The sequence below is a fragment of the Canis lupus genome, chromosome X (assembly GCF_048164855.1).
Source record: "Canis lupus baileyi chromosome X, mCanLup2.hap1, whole genome shotgun sequence".
Lineage (NCBI taxonomy): Eukaryota > Metazoa > Chordata > Mammalia > Carnivora > Canidae > Canis > Canis lupus.
The window spans coordinates 7,230,030-7,246,447 of record NC_132876.1 but is presented as its reverse complement, the minus strand read 5'-3'; the positions used below and the strand labels follow the sequence as shown (position 1 = coordinate 7,246,447).

General features: G+C 37.8%; 1 protein-coding gene across 1 annotated transcript in view; it reads left to right on the top strand.

Moving 5' to 3' along the window:
* The window catches only part of FMR1NB (FMR1 neighbor), a 33,557-nt gene extending 29,445 nt beyond the window's left edge, over nucleotides 1–4,112 (top strand). Inside the window, exons 5-6 of the mRNA XM_072815856.1 lie at nucleotides 2,354–2,502; nucleotides 3,949–4,112. Coding sequence (XP_072671957.1) covers nucleotides 2,354–2,502; nucleotides 3,949–3,965 — 166 coding nt within the window. The 3' untranslated portion in view covers nucleotides 3,966–4,112. The remainder of the gene's footprint in view (nucleotides 1–2,353; nucleotides 2,503–3,948) is intronic.
* Nucleotides 4,113–16,418: the final 12,306 nt, after the last annotated feature.

Below are 16,418 nucleotides of genomic sequence, written 5' to 3'. Positions count from 1 at the left end.
TAATGTGTTTGATCATGAGATGTTTCCCCAGACCTTATGGGAGTATCATGTAATATTCAGTATATCATATATATTACCTTTCTAAAACCCAAAATATTGGACATTCTGAAACACATTTGGCCCCAAGAGACTGAGAACTATGTAGTTGTTTCAGTTATTCTTTTGAGACTGAAGTTAATAGCACTACAACATAAAGAGGCCATAGGTAAATCATAAATATATTTTTGGCCTTCACCAACTATTTCATTTATGCCTGGAGACATTTTTATGATTAATCGAAGAAAAAGTATTTATTTGCTCCATATTTGTCTTACCTAGTAGAGCTCAGTGACAACTCCGTAATGCAGTTTGAGGGGAGAAAAGTGAGTATTATCTTCAAAGTCATCTTTTCAAAGGCAGGCTTTTAAGTCTCTGGGCCCTACATGCTAAGAACCTGGTTGCTCTGTATAGCTAAGTAACACTGTCAGGATCCAGGTGTCCTCTTCTGTATACTATCTAGTTTTGAGCTGAGGATAAGACTATGTATTTGTCATTACCTCTTCATAATATCATATGGAAATCTTTCTTTCTCTTTTGGGTTTCTTTGAGCATTAGCTTTGAGCATCTCTAGTTTTGCTTCTTGGCTTGTGCTTAAATCTTTGGAAAGTGAAAGATCTTGGAGCACCTGGCTAGCTTATTCGATAGAGCATGCAACTCTTGATCTTGGGGTTATAAGTTCGAGCCCCACAGTGGGTATAGAGATTATTTTAAAAAGATTTTGGGATCCCTGGGTGGCGCAGTGGTTTAGCGCCTGCCTTTGGCCCAGGGCGCGATCCTGGAGACCCGGGATCGAATCCCACATCAGGCTCCCGGTGCATGGAGCCTGCTTCTCCCTCTGCCTATGTCTCTGCCTCTCTCTCTCTCTCTGTGTGACTATCATAAATAAATGAAAAATAAAAATAAAAAAATAAAAAGATTTTAACAAAATCTTTTTAAAAAGAAAGTGAAAGCTCCTATAAACATAAATATCAATTAACATTTCCTTAACCCTCATTGGGTACCAGGTTCTGTGAGATATATAAAGTTACAAGGTAAGGCTCTAGCCTGAAGATTTTTTCCAAACTCTGAGGGGGGAAAGGGACAGGTTTGCATAGTTAGTGAGAGATTGCTCTTTAGATTTAGGCAGGTGTGTATTTAAAACCTGGCACCACTACTGAATAGTCTGGTGACCTTAGGCAACTTACTTTCTCCTCCCTGGTGCCTCAGTTTTCCCATCTGAAAAATGGACATGATAGAACCTGCCACATCAAGTCATCATGAAGTTTAAGTAAGATCATGGCTTATATACAGGCCTTGGCGTGTGGAAAGTCTGTCATACTTGTTATTAGTCATCATTCACTAATACTGCAGTGTGGTCTAATGGAAAGAGGCTGTGTTTTAGAGCCAAACAGACCTTGGTTCAAATGCTAGCATCTCCGTTTACTACTTCTGTGTGACCTTGTGTGAGTTATCTTTCTTCTCCAAGCCCCAGCTTAATAATTTGCTGAACAGGAAATACAATATCCATCTTATAGGATTGTTATGAGGATTAAGTGAGATAAGGTATGTAAAGTATGTAAAGCACCTGGCCAAGTTATTAGCCTGTGATAGGCTCTCAGGCACCCACAACCCTGACTATTCATGCAAGTACAAGGAAGTACAATATTGAATACTAGATGATAGCAATAGTCAAAGTGCAAGCTTCTAAAATAGTAGATGATAATCTAATAATGTGAACTATTACCATTTAGTTTTGAAATTAATAGGATGGAAGAATCCCTATAGGCTAGGAGTAAAGGGAAGGTTTTCTTTTTTTTTTAAGATTTTATTTATTTATTCATGAGAGACACAGAAAGAGAGAAGCAGAGACATAGGGCAAAGGGAGAAGCAGGCTCCATGGAGGGAGCCTGATGTGGGACCCAATCCCAGTACTCCAGAATCACACCCTCAGTTGAAGGCAGACGCGTGTAACTGCTGAGCCACCCAGGCGTCCCAAGGGAAGGTTTTTTAGGCAAATATCTTGAAGGGTGAGTAACATTGATATCAGCAAAGGGGAGTTAGGACAGCATTCCTATTGTGGAGGATCAAGTGATCAGAATGACACTATGTAAATTGATAGTGATGGTTATAATGATAAATATGAATGAGCCAAATGCAATATTTTCTATCAGATTTGCTAAATATGGTAAGTTAAACAATCAGGTGGGACTGTGTAATGAGTTATATGAGTAAATAGCCTTTTCTTTATGACCCATCACTTTTTTATAACCCATAATTGTTATTGTTCTATCACTGTTGAAAAGTAAGGCTTCACTTTGAACTTGGAATATTACAGCAAATGGGCCAATCCTTTACGAAGGAGAGTCAGCAGAATTTTAAAGGATATGAAGAAACAAAAAATGAAAATGAAGAGGGATGCTGAAATGTCAGGGACAGCAGAAGAGGAGGAAGGTGCAGGTGATGATAAAGAGCAAGAGACCAAAGGTAATTAACAGTAGGATATAAGATTTAAGTATTTAATATTTGATTCTTGTTACCACCATCTTAGTTCAGTTATATATATATTTTTTTTACCACATAAATGCTTGGACCACAGAAGTATTAGTTTCTAAAACTAATTGTTTTATCACTAATTGAGATATTTGGATGCTAGGAAGGTGTACAAGAAATGTGTCAAGTTGTTTGGGTACCACATTATTTGGTATATATGGTTTAACCCTTCAGAAGAAATAGTGGAATGCCAGCTCTGACTTTTAGGCTCCATGAAAGATACCCTTGCTAAATAATAATGGCTGTAGTTCCCCCATACGCGTTGACCATGACAAATATCCAGGGGAAGGAGGGTAGCTTCGGGAATCTGACAGACTACAGTCAAATCCTGGATCCTAGCTGTTAATGTCAGCTACCAGTTCGCTAAACTTAAATAATTCGAGAGAGGGGATCCCAGAATCATACACCAGGGACTACCTGACCCTCAGGCTTACAGATTCCCTAGGCTTGGCCTGGGTTTCCTCCTTCCATAATCAGTATGAAGAGCCAACTAAGAATAAAATGGCTGGTGAGAAAAGAGGTACATTTTCGGGAACAGAGTATAGGATTTGGTGAGGGGATGGTCAGGAGACTCAGGCCATTAATTAGTGGACAAGTTAACCTTTCAACAACTTGATACCATCAGCAGAAATTTTTGTGTAGCTTAAACAATATAACAAATATGAAAATGCTTTGAAAATTGTAATGCATTACTCAAATTTAAGTTGTTAATTTCTAGCCTCAGTTACAGAGATGCAGAGGAATAGAATAACAGACAATTGACCTTAGTGTCAGGAGACTCTGGTTTTAGTCTCAGTTTTGCCATTACATACAGTGAGAGCTTGAGCAATTACCTTAACTTTCCTGAGCTTCAGTTCACCAAGCTGTAAAATAAGTTTGGATTAGGTGAACAGGAAATGTGATTAATCTAAGAAAAAACAAAATCCTTATACAAGGTATATATAAAATATATATATAAATACATATATATATATGTAAGGTTATATGTAAGTATATATAATAATCCTACATGTCTATATATTACTGATTTGTATAAATTTAATACATACATGTGCATATGTATGCAAACATAGACACACATATATGACATTATAAATAGAATAACAAAACAATTTCTGTGGGCCATTTACTGGGGCATGGAAGTTCACACCAACGACAATTCAGAAATTGTCATTGTATTTGCCACAGTGTGTTTTATTTTTATGCCTCACAGTAATATGAGATGGTACACTGACAAACTGAAAATACGTGAGTTAAACATAGCATTGAATATATAGAGTTTGAGAACTTTGTTGCAATCATTTCCTTTTCTAACAAAGCATGATGTATGTATATTAGTCCTATCAAGTTGTTTAACTCTACTTTGCTTTTCTCCAATAGCATTATTTTCCCACTAAGAAGAATGTGAACCATTCAGAGCAGAGGAGACTGTCCCAGTCATCTAAACCTGATGGAGCATTTTAGTACAAAAATTAATTGTTATTTTTGTCATATTTACTTCCAAATATAAAATAAAGTTGATAGTTCTGTTTCTATGCATCAAACCAGGCTCTGAATTCTTCTTATTAAAAATAGTTTCAGAATTTAAAAAATATATAAAAAGCATTGGTAGCATTTCAGGTTCTAGATAGTGACAGGATTTTTGCAAATTGGGTTATGTTATAAACATATACTTCTGTTAGGGTTAAATAACACAGAGATTTCATGTTCATATTCACCTTCTAGCAAAATGTGTGTGTGGGGAAACTTAGTGATAATTTTTCACTTTATATGATAATGTGTTTATTTTGAAAAAAAGAGGTAACAGTATTTTGTAGTAGGGTTCTTATTTTGTAATTTATAACATTATTTTTTCCACTATGAAAGATACACTCATAGAAAATTTGATAAATACTCTAGAAGAAAGAAAAAAAATCATCCCATAATCCTACTACCAAAGACCTGAACACTGTTATTAGCTTATTTTTTTTAACAACTGTGTTCTGTGACATACTTGAATTGGTTTTTAAAAAGTTATCTTTTCTTTATGATTCACTTTCCTCTTTTGAAATGTGTGGGGCTCAAGTTTACCTGGGCTTGTTGCTCACTCATTCAATAAGAATTGATTAAGCTTCTGCTATGGACACTGCACTTTCTATGTGCTAGGGATATAGTCATGAGGAAGGTAAAGTTGGCCTTTCCTTCATGGAGCTCACAGTCCAGCTGGAGAGGAAGTCAGATAAAGAAGTAATGACAAGGTTCTGATAGGAGTACCAAGTTCTATGAGAGTATTTAGCAGGGGCACTTAGCCCAGACTTCAGGAAGAGGCATAAAATGAAAGGTAAGAAGGACCAATAGGTGTTTCCCATGCAATCGCAGTGTGGTGGGAGGAGTGTTTCAGATATGAAGGCCCAAGGACATGGAGTATTTGGAATACTGCAAATAGTTCAGGGTGGCAGCAACTTCAACTTAGATGTTAGATTAGAAGAACTTTATTTTTGATTGATTTATTTATTTGAAAGAGAGAGCACAAGTTGGGGGAAGAAAGAGGGAGAGGGACAAGCAAAGTCCATGCTGAGTCAGATGTGGGACTTGATCCCAGGACCCTGAGATCATGACCTAAGCCAAAATCAAGAGTCTGATACTTAACTGACTGAACCACCAGGCACCACTGATGAGAACTTTATAACCCAAATTTTAAAAATGGATTTAATCTTGTAGACAGAAGGGAACCAATGAAGGGTTTTAAGCACAAGAGTGGTAAAGGTTAATCTATGTCCTTAGAGGTCACTCTATTGTGTGGAGAATTGGAAGTAAGTAGCACTGGAGTCAAGAGAATCAGTTATGAGGCTATTGTATTAATATAGATGAGAAAATATGGTGTCCTGGGCAAGGGTTAGTGGCACTGTAGATAAAAGTAAATACATCTAAGAGCTATATATATGGCATGTAGCATTACTAGGACTTGGTTATTAGTTTGTGTGGGGAAGAAATGAGGGGGTTGAAATGAGAGTATGAATTTCAGGTTTCTAAATGATGAACCAACTGGAAAGATAGTGGTCTTATTCCTATTCAGTGAGATGAGACAATGGGGAGAAGGACAGGTATGGCAGGGGAAGATGAGTCATTTTTGGATAGGCTGTTTGAAGTGCCTTTGGAACATCCAGGTAGAGATGACTAGCAGGCAGTCAGATTTATGGGTCTGGAGCTCAGGGGAAAAGTCTGGCTGTGTATAAAAGTTTAGGAATCATCAATATAGGGATGATAATTGAAGTCCCAGTTAATGATTGATATCAACCAACAAGAATAAGAAAAAAAGAGAACACAAGCTTTTAAAGCATAGTCAGAAATGGTGTAGTTGTTAGTGGTGACTGAAAAGTATGAGGATAAGCAGGAGAGAGTTGTTGGGGAGGAAATATTTTTATATACCTTTCAAACTCATTTTGGCTGATCTAAGAATAAAATTGAAAGAAAAATTAACAGGAGAAAATAAAATTTAATTATGTAGACACAGAGGCTCTATAAAGAATTTGAGGCCTATAGGCAGTCAGGCAATTGAAGCTTATATGCCATTCAGAGCTAAGGAGGAAGAGGATAGGGGTCTGGGACTTCAAAAGGAAGACAATTCACAGGTAGATAAAAAAGAGTGAATGTTTAATAAATGTTTGCTGGGCCATACAGAAGCAATGGGATACACAGAGAAATTTTAACAAACTTTGCTAGATTCCTCGTCTGCCACACCTAGTCCATATTATACTGTAGTTATCTATGCTTAGTAGATCCCTTCCTGGAGTAGATCCTCTATCTAAATCTTTTAGGCAGTTAGCAGGAAGGCAAAAAAAGAAAGAAAAGAAAACCTTCTTGAGTTTTCTTGAGTTTTCTTTTACTTAAAAAAATCAGCCTAAAATAATCCACATGCCAAAGAGACATATTTTGGGGTGGCAAGTTTTGCTCCCCTGCAGAGTAGTTTAATGAAATCCAAGAGGTGGCACATTTCAAAGAGGAGGGAATGATCAACAGTATCAGAATTCTGATTGATTTCCACTGGATTTGGCAACATGGAAGTCATTGGTGACTTTGGCAATAGCAGTTTCAGTGATGAGGTGGGAGCAGAAACTAGGTAACTTGAGTTGCAGAGTGACTTGGAAGTGAGAAAGTGAAAGCAGTGTGGACAGCTTGTTGAAGTTTGGCTGTGAAGTGAATCAGAGAAACAGTGGTATAGTAATTGGTAGTTTAGGTTGGGGAGAATTTTTTCAAGATAGGGAGTAGAAGGAGCAGAGTGTAAAGGCTGGCAATGTGGGGAAGTTTCAACTGATCCCCAACTTATCCTGTTCTGTTTATTCCATGGCATTTATCACCTGTGAACATACCATATAGTTATTTGTTATGCTTATTGTTTATTTTTTTGCCTTCTACCAGAATATAAGCTCTTCTAGGACAGAGGTAGTTTTAGGTATACAGTTCAGGGATATATCCCAAGTGCCTAGGACAGTGTCTGGCACACAGTAGGTGCTCAACAAATAAAATACCCATTGGATGATTGGATTGGAAATGAAGATATTTTTGTAGTATTCTTCACTTTTGCTATGATTAGTGGGCACTTCCAAGGCAAACTGAAGTCTTAGGAAAAAAGCCAAACTGTACAATAAATTATCACCAGAGTTTAGTAAACAAGTGGTTGCTTTCAAAGCTATTCTCCAAGAATCTGATACTGTTGCTCTAAATTTTAAGAGCTGCATTCAGGGGAAAATTAAATTAAGAACAACCAAAAAAGTTCTCTGGGTAGAAATAAGTAATAAAACAACTATATAAGGAAATGAATACTTTATAAAATTGAAATTTTAGCAAAAGCAGTGGCAATCTATGGATATAAGCATAGTGTGATGCAGTACTCTGAAAGCAATAGGAACATCTGCAGCGGTTCTCTAACAGATTAGAAACTAGGTTGCAGGGGACACTGATAGAGATTACCATTAAGTGATAATGTGAGGGGAAAAATGAGTTTAGAGTGGCAAACAACTATAGATGCAGAATAAATGCTGGGCCAGAAATGAAAAGTTGAAGCAATTTAGGGTTGTTATTATTAAAGATTAAAAGTCAAAGGGAGCCTCGTGAGAGTGGGAAGGAAATAAGTTTTTTGGAGAGCTGTCTCCAACACCAGTGCCTAGTGCACTACTAAATCATGTCTGACGTGGCTGACCAAGTCCTGCAAGAGATAGATTGGTAGATAAGTGTGTCACTAGCATGCAAACTTTAACAGTCACAGAATCATTTCCCTCAATCTATTACTGTATCTGTGCCAAATAAAAAGACACTAGCTAAACAAGAAGTACTTTTGATGCAGAGCCTGATTACTTAAACTGATTAGGGTGACTGCTTTACAAGCAGAGGTGATGAACATTCTCCCCAACTACAGAGACATTGAAACTTTATTATTTTTTTTATTTTTTTTGACACTGAAACTTTAAATCAAGAATGACCAGGCAGCCCGGGTGGCTCAGCGGTTTAGCGCCACCTTCAGCCCAGGGCCTGATCCTGGAGACCCGGGATCAAGTCCCACGTCGGGCTCCCTGAATGGAGCCTGCTTCTCCCTCTGCCTGTGTCTCTGCCTCTCTCTCTTTCTCTCTCATAAATAAAATCTTAAAAAAAAAAGAATGACCAAGTGTTCAAAACCAAATCTCTTCCACCTTACCCCATGGCCAACCAGATATTGGTAGAGAATCTGGATAGATGTAAAGTTTAGTTGTTAGGAAATGAGGATAAGATCTCTCTTAGATATCAGCATCATGGACAATAGAAGTGCTCCATAAAATAAAGGCTTGTCTTTAGTATAAGAAGACACATTTTATTCATTATGGCATTTTGTAAATATTTCTCATCTATTTATGGTCTAAATGATGTACAACTTCCTTTGGGAGGACTAGGAAAACTGATAATACCTATTATAGGATTGGCAGACTGAATTCAAAGCCTCAGATCAAGCTGTAATATGTGGGTTAGCTGTTGTCTGTCCCAGATATCAGGCAGAGGACTTGCCAAAAAAATGGAGCTGTATGTGGGCTTAGCTTCAGAGTAAAATGAGCAGAAGGAGGTGAAACTCAAATGGAAAATTATTTAGGAATAGCAAGACTAGCCATATAATATGTGGGGCCTAGCACAAAATGAAAATACAGGGCTGCATGTTCCCAGTTACTAAGAGTTTCAAGATAGTGACAACAGAATTATTAAACCAAGCACAGGGCCCTTCTAAGAGCTAGACCTGTGCACAATTGCATAAGTTGCATACCCACAAAACCAGCCTTGAGGGATAGTTGTCATACATGACAAATTTAGTTATCATATATGGATCCCTTCCCACCTTCACCCCTGCCAATGCCAAAAAATGATAAAGAGTTAATGGAACTCAGTGTTAAACTTAGCAACTAAAACTCTATCGAAAGCCTTAGAGTATGGTTAATGTATGAAGGGGAATGCAGGCGTTGGCCAGGGCCTACGGATGGCAAAGTGGTTAGGGTAAGGGTTTCTAGTTGCACTCTTTACTTTCTCTTCATTGTGCCCAGAGTCAGATTCCATTTTTAAAAGGTGAATATTACCGAAATTTCAAGAACAGATAATCCCAATCTTACACAAATTGTTCCAGAAAGTAGAATAACAAGAAAAGCTGCCCATCACTTTTATGAAGCTGGTATGCTATAGATACCACAACCAGAAGAAGATAGTGCAAGAATATTAGAGAATATTAGAGGCCAATTTAACTTAAGGACACAGATCCAAAAATCCTACGTGTGTGTGTGTGTGTGTGTGTGTGTGTACTGAAGCCAACAATGTGAATGCATAGGGATATAATTACATTAATGAACTGAAGGAGAAAAATTACATCATTTTCTGAAAAGGTACAGAAGAAAGCAATTGATAAATATCAACATCCGTTTATGATTTAGATATCTTAGCAAACTAGAAATAGAAGGAAAAACTCCCTTAACCTTTTAAAAGAAAATAAACAGTATTAATGAAGACAAGTTAGAGGTATTCCCTTTAAGGTCAGGAACAGGCAATGAAGGCTGGTATCACAGCTACTATTTTTGTTTTGTTTTGTTTAAGTAAATTCTACCCTCAATGTGGAACTCAAACTCAAGACCACAAGATCAAGAGTTGCATGCTCCACCACCTGAGCCAGCCAGGCACTCCCACAACTGCTGTTTAACATAATACTAGACAATCTAGCCAAAGTCCTTTAAGAAAAACAAATATATCCTTTAAAGACTAAAAGAGGAAAACTGTGATTTGCATACAATATTGTCATTTACATAGAAAATACAAGAGAATCAACAAGCAATTGGGACTAATCAAACAGTTAAAGATTGCTGTATTCAGCACCTAGAGTCCATAAGAAGTCTTATTTTATATCAGCTTCCGTGCACTTACTGCGCTGGGAAAGGATAACCACTGTCCTGGTTGCCCAGAAGAGAGGGGTTTTCTTGGATGCAGGACTTTCCATGCTAAAACCAAGACAATTACCCTAGCTCTGCCTCTGATTTCTTTCTTCCCTTATAACCCCCAGAAATTTACTTTCCTTTCAAGCTAGTCTGTGTATTAAAATTTGTTTGGGTATTGTATTTTATTCAACATTCCTAGATATTTTTAGCATAAGGTATGGGTCTACATCAGCTCAATCTGCTCTTTTTTCAGAATTCTTCATAATAATCCTTTAAGAATAATGAAATGTTCAGTTACATGGGAAAATGTTCATGTGTAGAGTGAAAAAGATGATAGAGCTATAATGAATAGCTGAGTACCATTTTTGTTATAAAAATATATCATGTATTCATATCTTTGAAATTTTTGAGATTTTCTTTAGAGAATTTCTGCAGGTAAAATTGACTTTAGTGTCTTTTGGGGTGGTTTATTGTGGGTAGAGGAAAAAAGAAATCTGATAGGTTGTTGAGCAGTTGAAAAAGGGGAAGGATGACGGTAGAAGAAAACTGGTGAAGATTGGGAGAAGTAACACAGAGACAATGTTACCATTGTAGTGAGAGGGTTTATATTATAAACATTTTTGACCCACAGCTCTTTCTCTTTTTTCACATTACATGACTCTTCTCTCATATTGGAGAGAGAGAGTGATCAAATGTTATTCCTCAGAGCCCAGGATCCAGATGGCATTGTCTTATTGAGCATGTAACTAGGTCATTGGAGCAGGCATTTTGAACAATCACTTACTAAAGGGATTTTGTAAAATCCATGCTTCAACCAGAACAAAAATATAAGTTAACTAAGATATATTTGAATGTCAAGTATTCCTAGAAAGGCTCTGACACATCTTGGGGTTTTTTTATGGCAATAAAGCAAATTGGTAGCTGTGAACCCAGGTTCAAAACAGTTTTGATGAGTTGTCAGGTATTTCTTGGTTAGGAAAATGGTAGAGATATGTTCTTGGAATTTTTAGGTATATGTGTGTCACAGGGAAATCCCGTCTGAGGCAGTTTCTTCTTTTCTTTTAGATCTTATTTATTTGAGAGAGAGAGAAAGAGAGAGAGAGAGAGAGAGAGAGAGAGAGAGCACAGAGAGGAGGAGCATAGGGAGAGAGAGAAGCACACTCCCCACTAAGCAGGGAGTGTGACTCAGTGCTCTATCCCAGGACCCTGGGATCAAGACCTGAGCTGAAGGCAGATACTCAACCAACTGGGCCACCCAGTTTCCCCGGAGGCAGTTTATTCTGTAAAGAGTTAAACACAGGTAATGTAGAGAAGAGTGGGAGGGGGGTATAACGATAAAGGAGTAGCACTAGGAGATCTTTGGGGTGATGGAGTAGTTTGTATGTATCTGGACTGCAGTAATGGTAACAGTGAACCTACATGTGATAAAATGACAAAACTGTGCACACACATTGTACTGATGTTAATTTCCTGGTTTTGATATTGTACTATAGCTATGTGAAATGTAACCATTGAGGAAAACTAGGTGGTGGATATGTGGGACCCCTCTGTTCTATCCTTGTAGCTTCCTGTGAATCTCTAATTATTTCAAAATAAAAGTTAGAAAAACACCAAAAATTAGGTCATGTAGACTAGCATCACCCAGGAAAAGCCAATGTAACTCCCAAATATTCTGTCTACTTTGTCCTAGTTGAGCACCAAGGCTGGGAGAAGAGTTTTGGGCTGACTGATATGTGTGTGCCTTGCCAAGTAGTGTGTTAGGCAATGGAAAGGTAAATATAACCTGAAAATCCTTGTTCATTTTCACTTTTATAGGCCACAGTGTCTTGCTGCAGTTAGAGAAATGACCTTCCAAAACATTCCACAATTGGTTTATTTAGACTGTTTAGTCAAATAACCAATTAATTCACTAGAGGGTGAAAAAATCACCTAATGAATTGAATGATCAGTTAGAATGTTAGGTTCTTCACTCAAGTATAGACAGACATGGGATGCATGTTCATGATAAAATGGCTTACAGAACAGCTTTTATACAATTTGACTTACAATTTTTTTAAGTAGAGGGTCATACTTGGAATAAGCATTAACAACAACTAGTACATTGGAGAATGGACCTTAACCATCTAAGCTAAGTTTAAATGTAATAAAAATATTTAGAATTAGAAAAGACCAAAATTCTCTAATTGAATCACCTCATTTTATATGTAGTAGAAGTTTATATCTGAGTAAAAACTAAGATTTAGACATATCTAGGCATCCATTTTCATAGGTTCATTACATCAGGCATGGGACCTGGTTAGCTTTGTGCTAGCCACCAGCTAGCAGAATCTTAGTGATGGATGGGTGAGTAGAGTGTATTCCCCTGATTGGCTCCATAGACTAGGCCCGAGCCCTATGGAGAGAAGAGCATTCTTTCCATTTCTCCTTGGAACATAATATGTATTAAGGGTAAAGCAGAGAAGAAACAATAGGCATAATAAATTATGTGATATGTTAGAATGTCATTAATACTATGGGAAAAAGTAGAAAGTACAGCAGAAGGAGAGGGGCTCAGGGAGGCACAGATTGCACTACTGAATAATCAGGATAGAATTCACAAAGCAGGGACTATTTGAGGAAAGATTTGAAAACATTAGCTGAGCTGATATCTATCTATGGGAGGTGCATTCCAGCAGAGAGGATAGCTACAGCAAAGGCCACAGGCAGGAATGTGCCTGGCATGTTTGTGGAACAGCAAAGAGGCCTGTGTGGCTGATTAAGAGAGCAAAGGGAAGGGTATGAGGTGAGGAGGTAAGAGTGGTGGTCAGGGCCAGAGGATAGATAGGGTCTTATAGGCCATGGTGAGGATGTGGGCTTTCTCTGTATGAGATGGGAAACTGGTGTGGGGTGTTAAGAAGAAAAGAAATGGGACATGGCTTGTGTTTTAATAGAATCACTTAGGTTGTTGTGTTGAGAATAGACTTTAGAATGGCAAGAGGAGAAAGAAGCAGGGACACCAGTGATGAGCGTGTTGCAGCAATGTAGGTAGGTTAAACCAGAGTGGAATCAGGTGAGAAGTGATGTGACGAAGGTCTGATGCTGGGGAAATTTTGAAGAAAGGGTTGATAGGATTTCCTAACAGATTGGATGTGAGGTATAAGAAAAAGAGTAATCAGGGAAGAATTGGAAGGATGGAGTTGCTATCAGTACTGATCTAGGGAAGGCTGCAGGAGGAGTAGATTTGAGGAGATGATCAGGAAATATCCATGTTGAATTTGAGATGATTATTAGATATTCCAGTGGAGATGTTGACTAGGTCATTGGGTATAGGAGTCGGGAATTCAAGATTGCAAGAATTGTCAGCCTGTAGATGGTATTTAAAGTCACGGGATAGAATGAGTAAGATAAAGAAGAGGACCAAGGAGTAATCTTTGGGGCATGCCAAAATTGATGTAAGGAAAAAGAGGAGAACTAGCAAAGGAGACAGGGAGTGTCAAGTGAAGGAGGAGGGAAACCCAAAGTGTATGGTGTTCAAGGGAGGAAAAGAGGAAGATGTGATCCATGGCCAAATGCTGCCAATAGGTCAATAAGATGATAGCTTGCACTTGGAGGCTTATCAATACTGAGGTCATTGTAGACCTTGATGAGAGTGGTGTGGTGGAGTGGGTGGAATGAAAACCTACTTCAAAGGAGTTTATGAAAGACTAAGAGGAATTAGAGACACCAGATATAGGCAACTCTTTTGAGAGATCTTGTTTCAGAGAGGAACAGAGAAATCAAGCGATAGTTGATAGGTGGTGGAGACTGAGATAAAGAAAAATGTGGTTTTATTAAGGCAATGTATATCATAATTGGAAAAAAAGATCATTTCCCCATTTGAAATTTATTGATAAATGCACAATTAATGCAGATTGTGTTGAATTAAGACAAATGGAAAAAGGGGGAGTAAAGCAGCAGTTTTCAAAGTGAGATTCCTGGAACAGCATGATCAGTATCGTTTGGGGGATGTGTTAGAAATGCAAATCTTGGCACCTATGCACCTCCCACCAAGACCTACAGAATCAGAAATCTGTACTTTAACAAGCCCTTCAGGTGATTCTGCTGTACACTGAAATTTGAGAGCCACTGGTGAAAGCACCATTATCAGGTGAGTGTACTTCAAAATCATTAACAGAATATCTCCATTTCTTCATTAAGAGCAGAAGGAATGTTTTTTTCCCTCTCCCTTCCCATCTCTAGGTTGCTCAAGTGTCTTCATCCTAAAAGAAGTCTCTGTCTCTCTCATGGGAAAAATAACAGCATATTTGTTTGCTGATGGGAATGATCTAGTCCAGACTAAAACACTAATGATATAGGAGAGAGAGTTGTAAATTTGTTGGAATCATGTGCTTCAACAGGCGAGAACAGAGGGATCTGATGCTTAGGTGGCATTAGGAGCAAAGAAAACATCTATGGTAATAGGCAGGAAGGCAGAGAGCATGGGCACAAGCAAAGGCTGTGGAAGTTCTTATTGTTCCAATTTTCTCAGTTAACTAGGAAGCAACATCATTAGTTGAGAGTGAGGATGGAGGAGTTTTGGCAAGCTTGGCATCACATTCTGTGAGCAATACTCTGTAAAAACAGTCACTCTCAAACATTGCTAGTGGGAGTATGGAATCATTATAAAAGGACTCCTATGGAGAAAGATTTAGCAAGATTTTTATCCTTTGACACAGCAGTCTCACTTCTAGTAATTTAGCCTGAAGATATCCCTCCACAAATATGAAACAACATATGCACAAGGTTATTTATTGCAGCATTGTTTGTAATAGCAATATATTGGAAATAACCTGACCATCCACAGAGGACTGGTTGATGGACTACCATGCATCTGTAGAAAGAATAAGGAAGATAACTATAAGCTGACATACAGTGATTTCCTGGCTATATTATTAAATGAAAAATGCAAGGTACAAGAGAGTTTATAGTATGCTACCTTTTGTGTAAGAAAGAAAAGGGAATGAGAATATATATTTATTTTTTTTACAAAAAGAAATGGATAAACCAGAAACTGAAGAAAATTATTACATAGAAGTGGTGGGTAGAAATAGGGTAAAGGGAAACAGAGATGGGGATAAGACTTCTCTCAAGTGTCTCTTATCATAGTATTCATAGTCTTATTTAGATGTAATTCAATATGTAAAGTTCACCCTTTCAAAGTGTACAGTTCAATGGTTTTTAGTATTCACAAAGTTTTTCATCAATAACAACCATCTAATTCCAGAATATTTTCATCAGTCCCAGAAAAACCCCACACTTGTTAGCACTTAGCCCCTTGCCTTACCTCCCCCAGCACCTGGCAACCACCAATACACTTTCTATCTCTATGCATTTGCCTGTTCTGCATACTTTCTACAAATGCAGTCACGTGATATGTGATCTTTAGTGTCTGATCTCTTTCACTTAGCATGATGTTGTCAGGGTTCATCCAGGTTATAGCATGTGTCAGTATTTCTTGACTTTTAATGACTCAATAATATTCCACTGCATGGATATACCACTTTTTGTTTATCCATTCATTAGTTCATGGACATTTGGGTTGCTTCCTTCCAATTTTTGGTTATTATGAATAATGAGATTATGCACACTCATGTACAACTTTTTGTGTGTTTTCATATGTCTTGAGTATATATCTAGTATATACCTAGAATTGTTTGGTCATATGGTACTACCGTATTTAATATATTGAAGAACTGCCAAACTAGCAATGTATTAGGGTTCCACTTGCTCCAAATCCTCACCAACATTTTTTATTTTCTGTCTTTTTGACTGTAGCCATTCTAGTGGGTGTGAAGTGGTATTACACTGTGGTTTTGATTTGCATTTCTCTAATGGTTGTTGAGGTTGAGCATCTTATATGTTTATTCTATGTTTATTCTTATGTTTATGTGTCAATTCCATGTCATCTTTAGAGAAAAGCTTATTCTAATCCTGTGCCCAGTTTTTTTTAAATAATTTATTTGTTTGAGAGAGAGAGAGAGCGTGCACAAGTGGGAGAGCCAGAGGGAGAGGAAGAGAGCCTCAAGCAGATGCCACAGTGAATGTAGAGACCAAGGCAGGGCTTGATCTTACAACCTTGGGATCATTGACCTGAGCCAAAACCTAGAGTCAGATGCTTAACTGATTGTGCCACCCAGGTGCCCCTGTCCAGTTTTTAATTGGGTTGTCTTTTCACTGATGACTTGTAAGTCTTCATGTATTTTGGATAAATTCAGATATAGGATTTGCAAATATTTTTCCTCTTCCATGGGTTGTTTTTTTTATCTATCTATCTATCTATCTATCTATCTATCTATCTATCTATCATCTATCTATCATCTATCAAGAGAGAGAGCACAAGAAGGAGGGGCAGAAGGAGAGGGCAAGAAGCAGACATGCTGAATGGGGAGCCAGATGTAGGGCTTGATCCCAGGACCC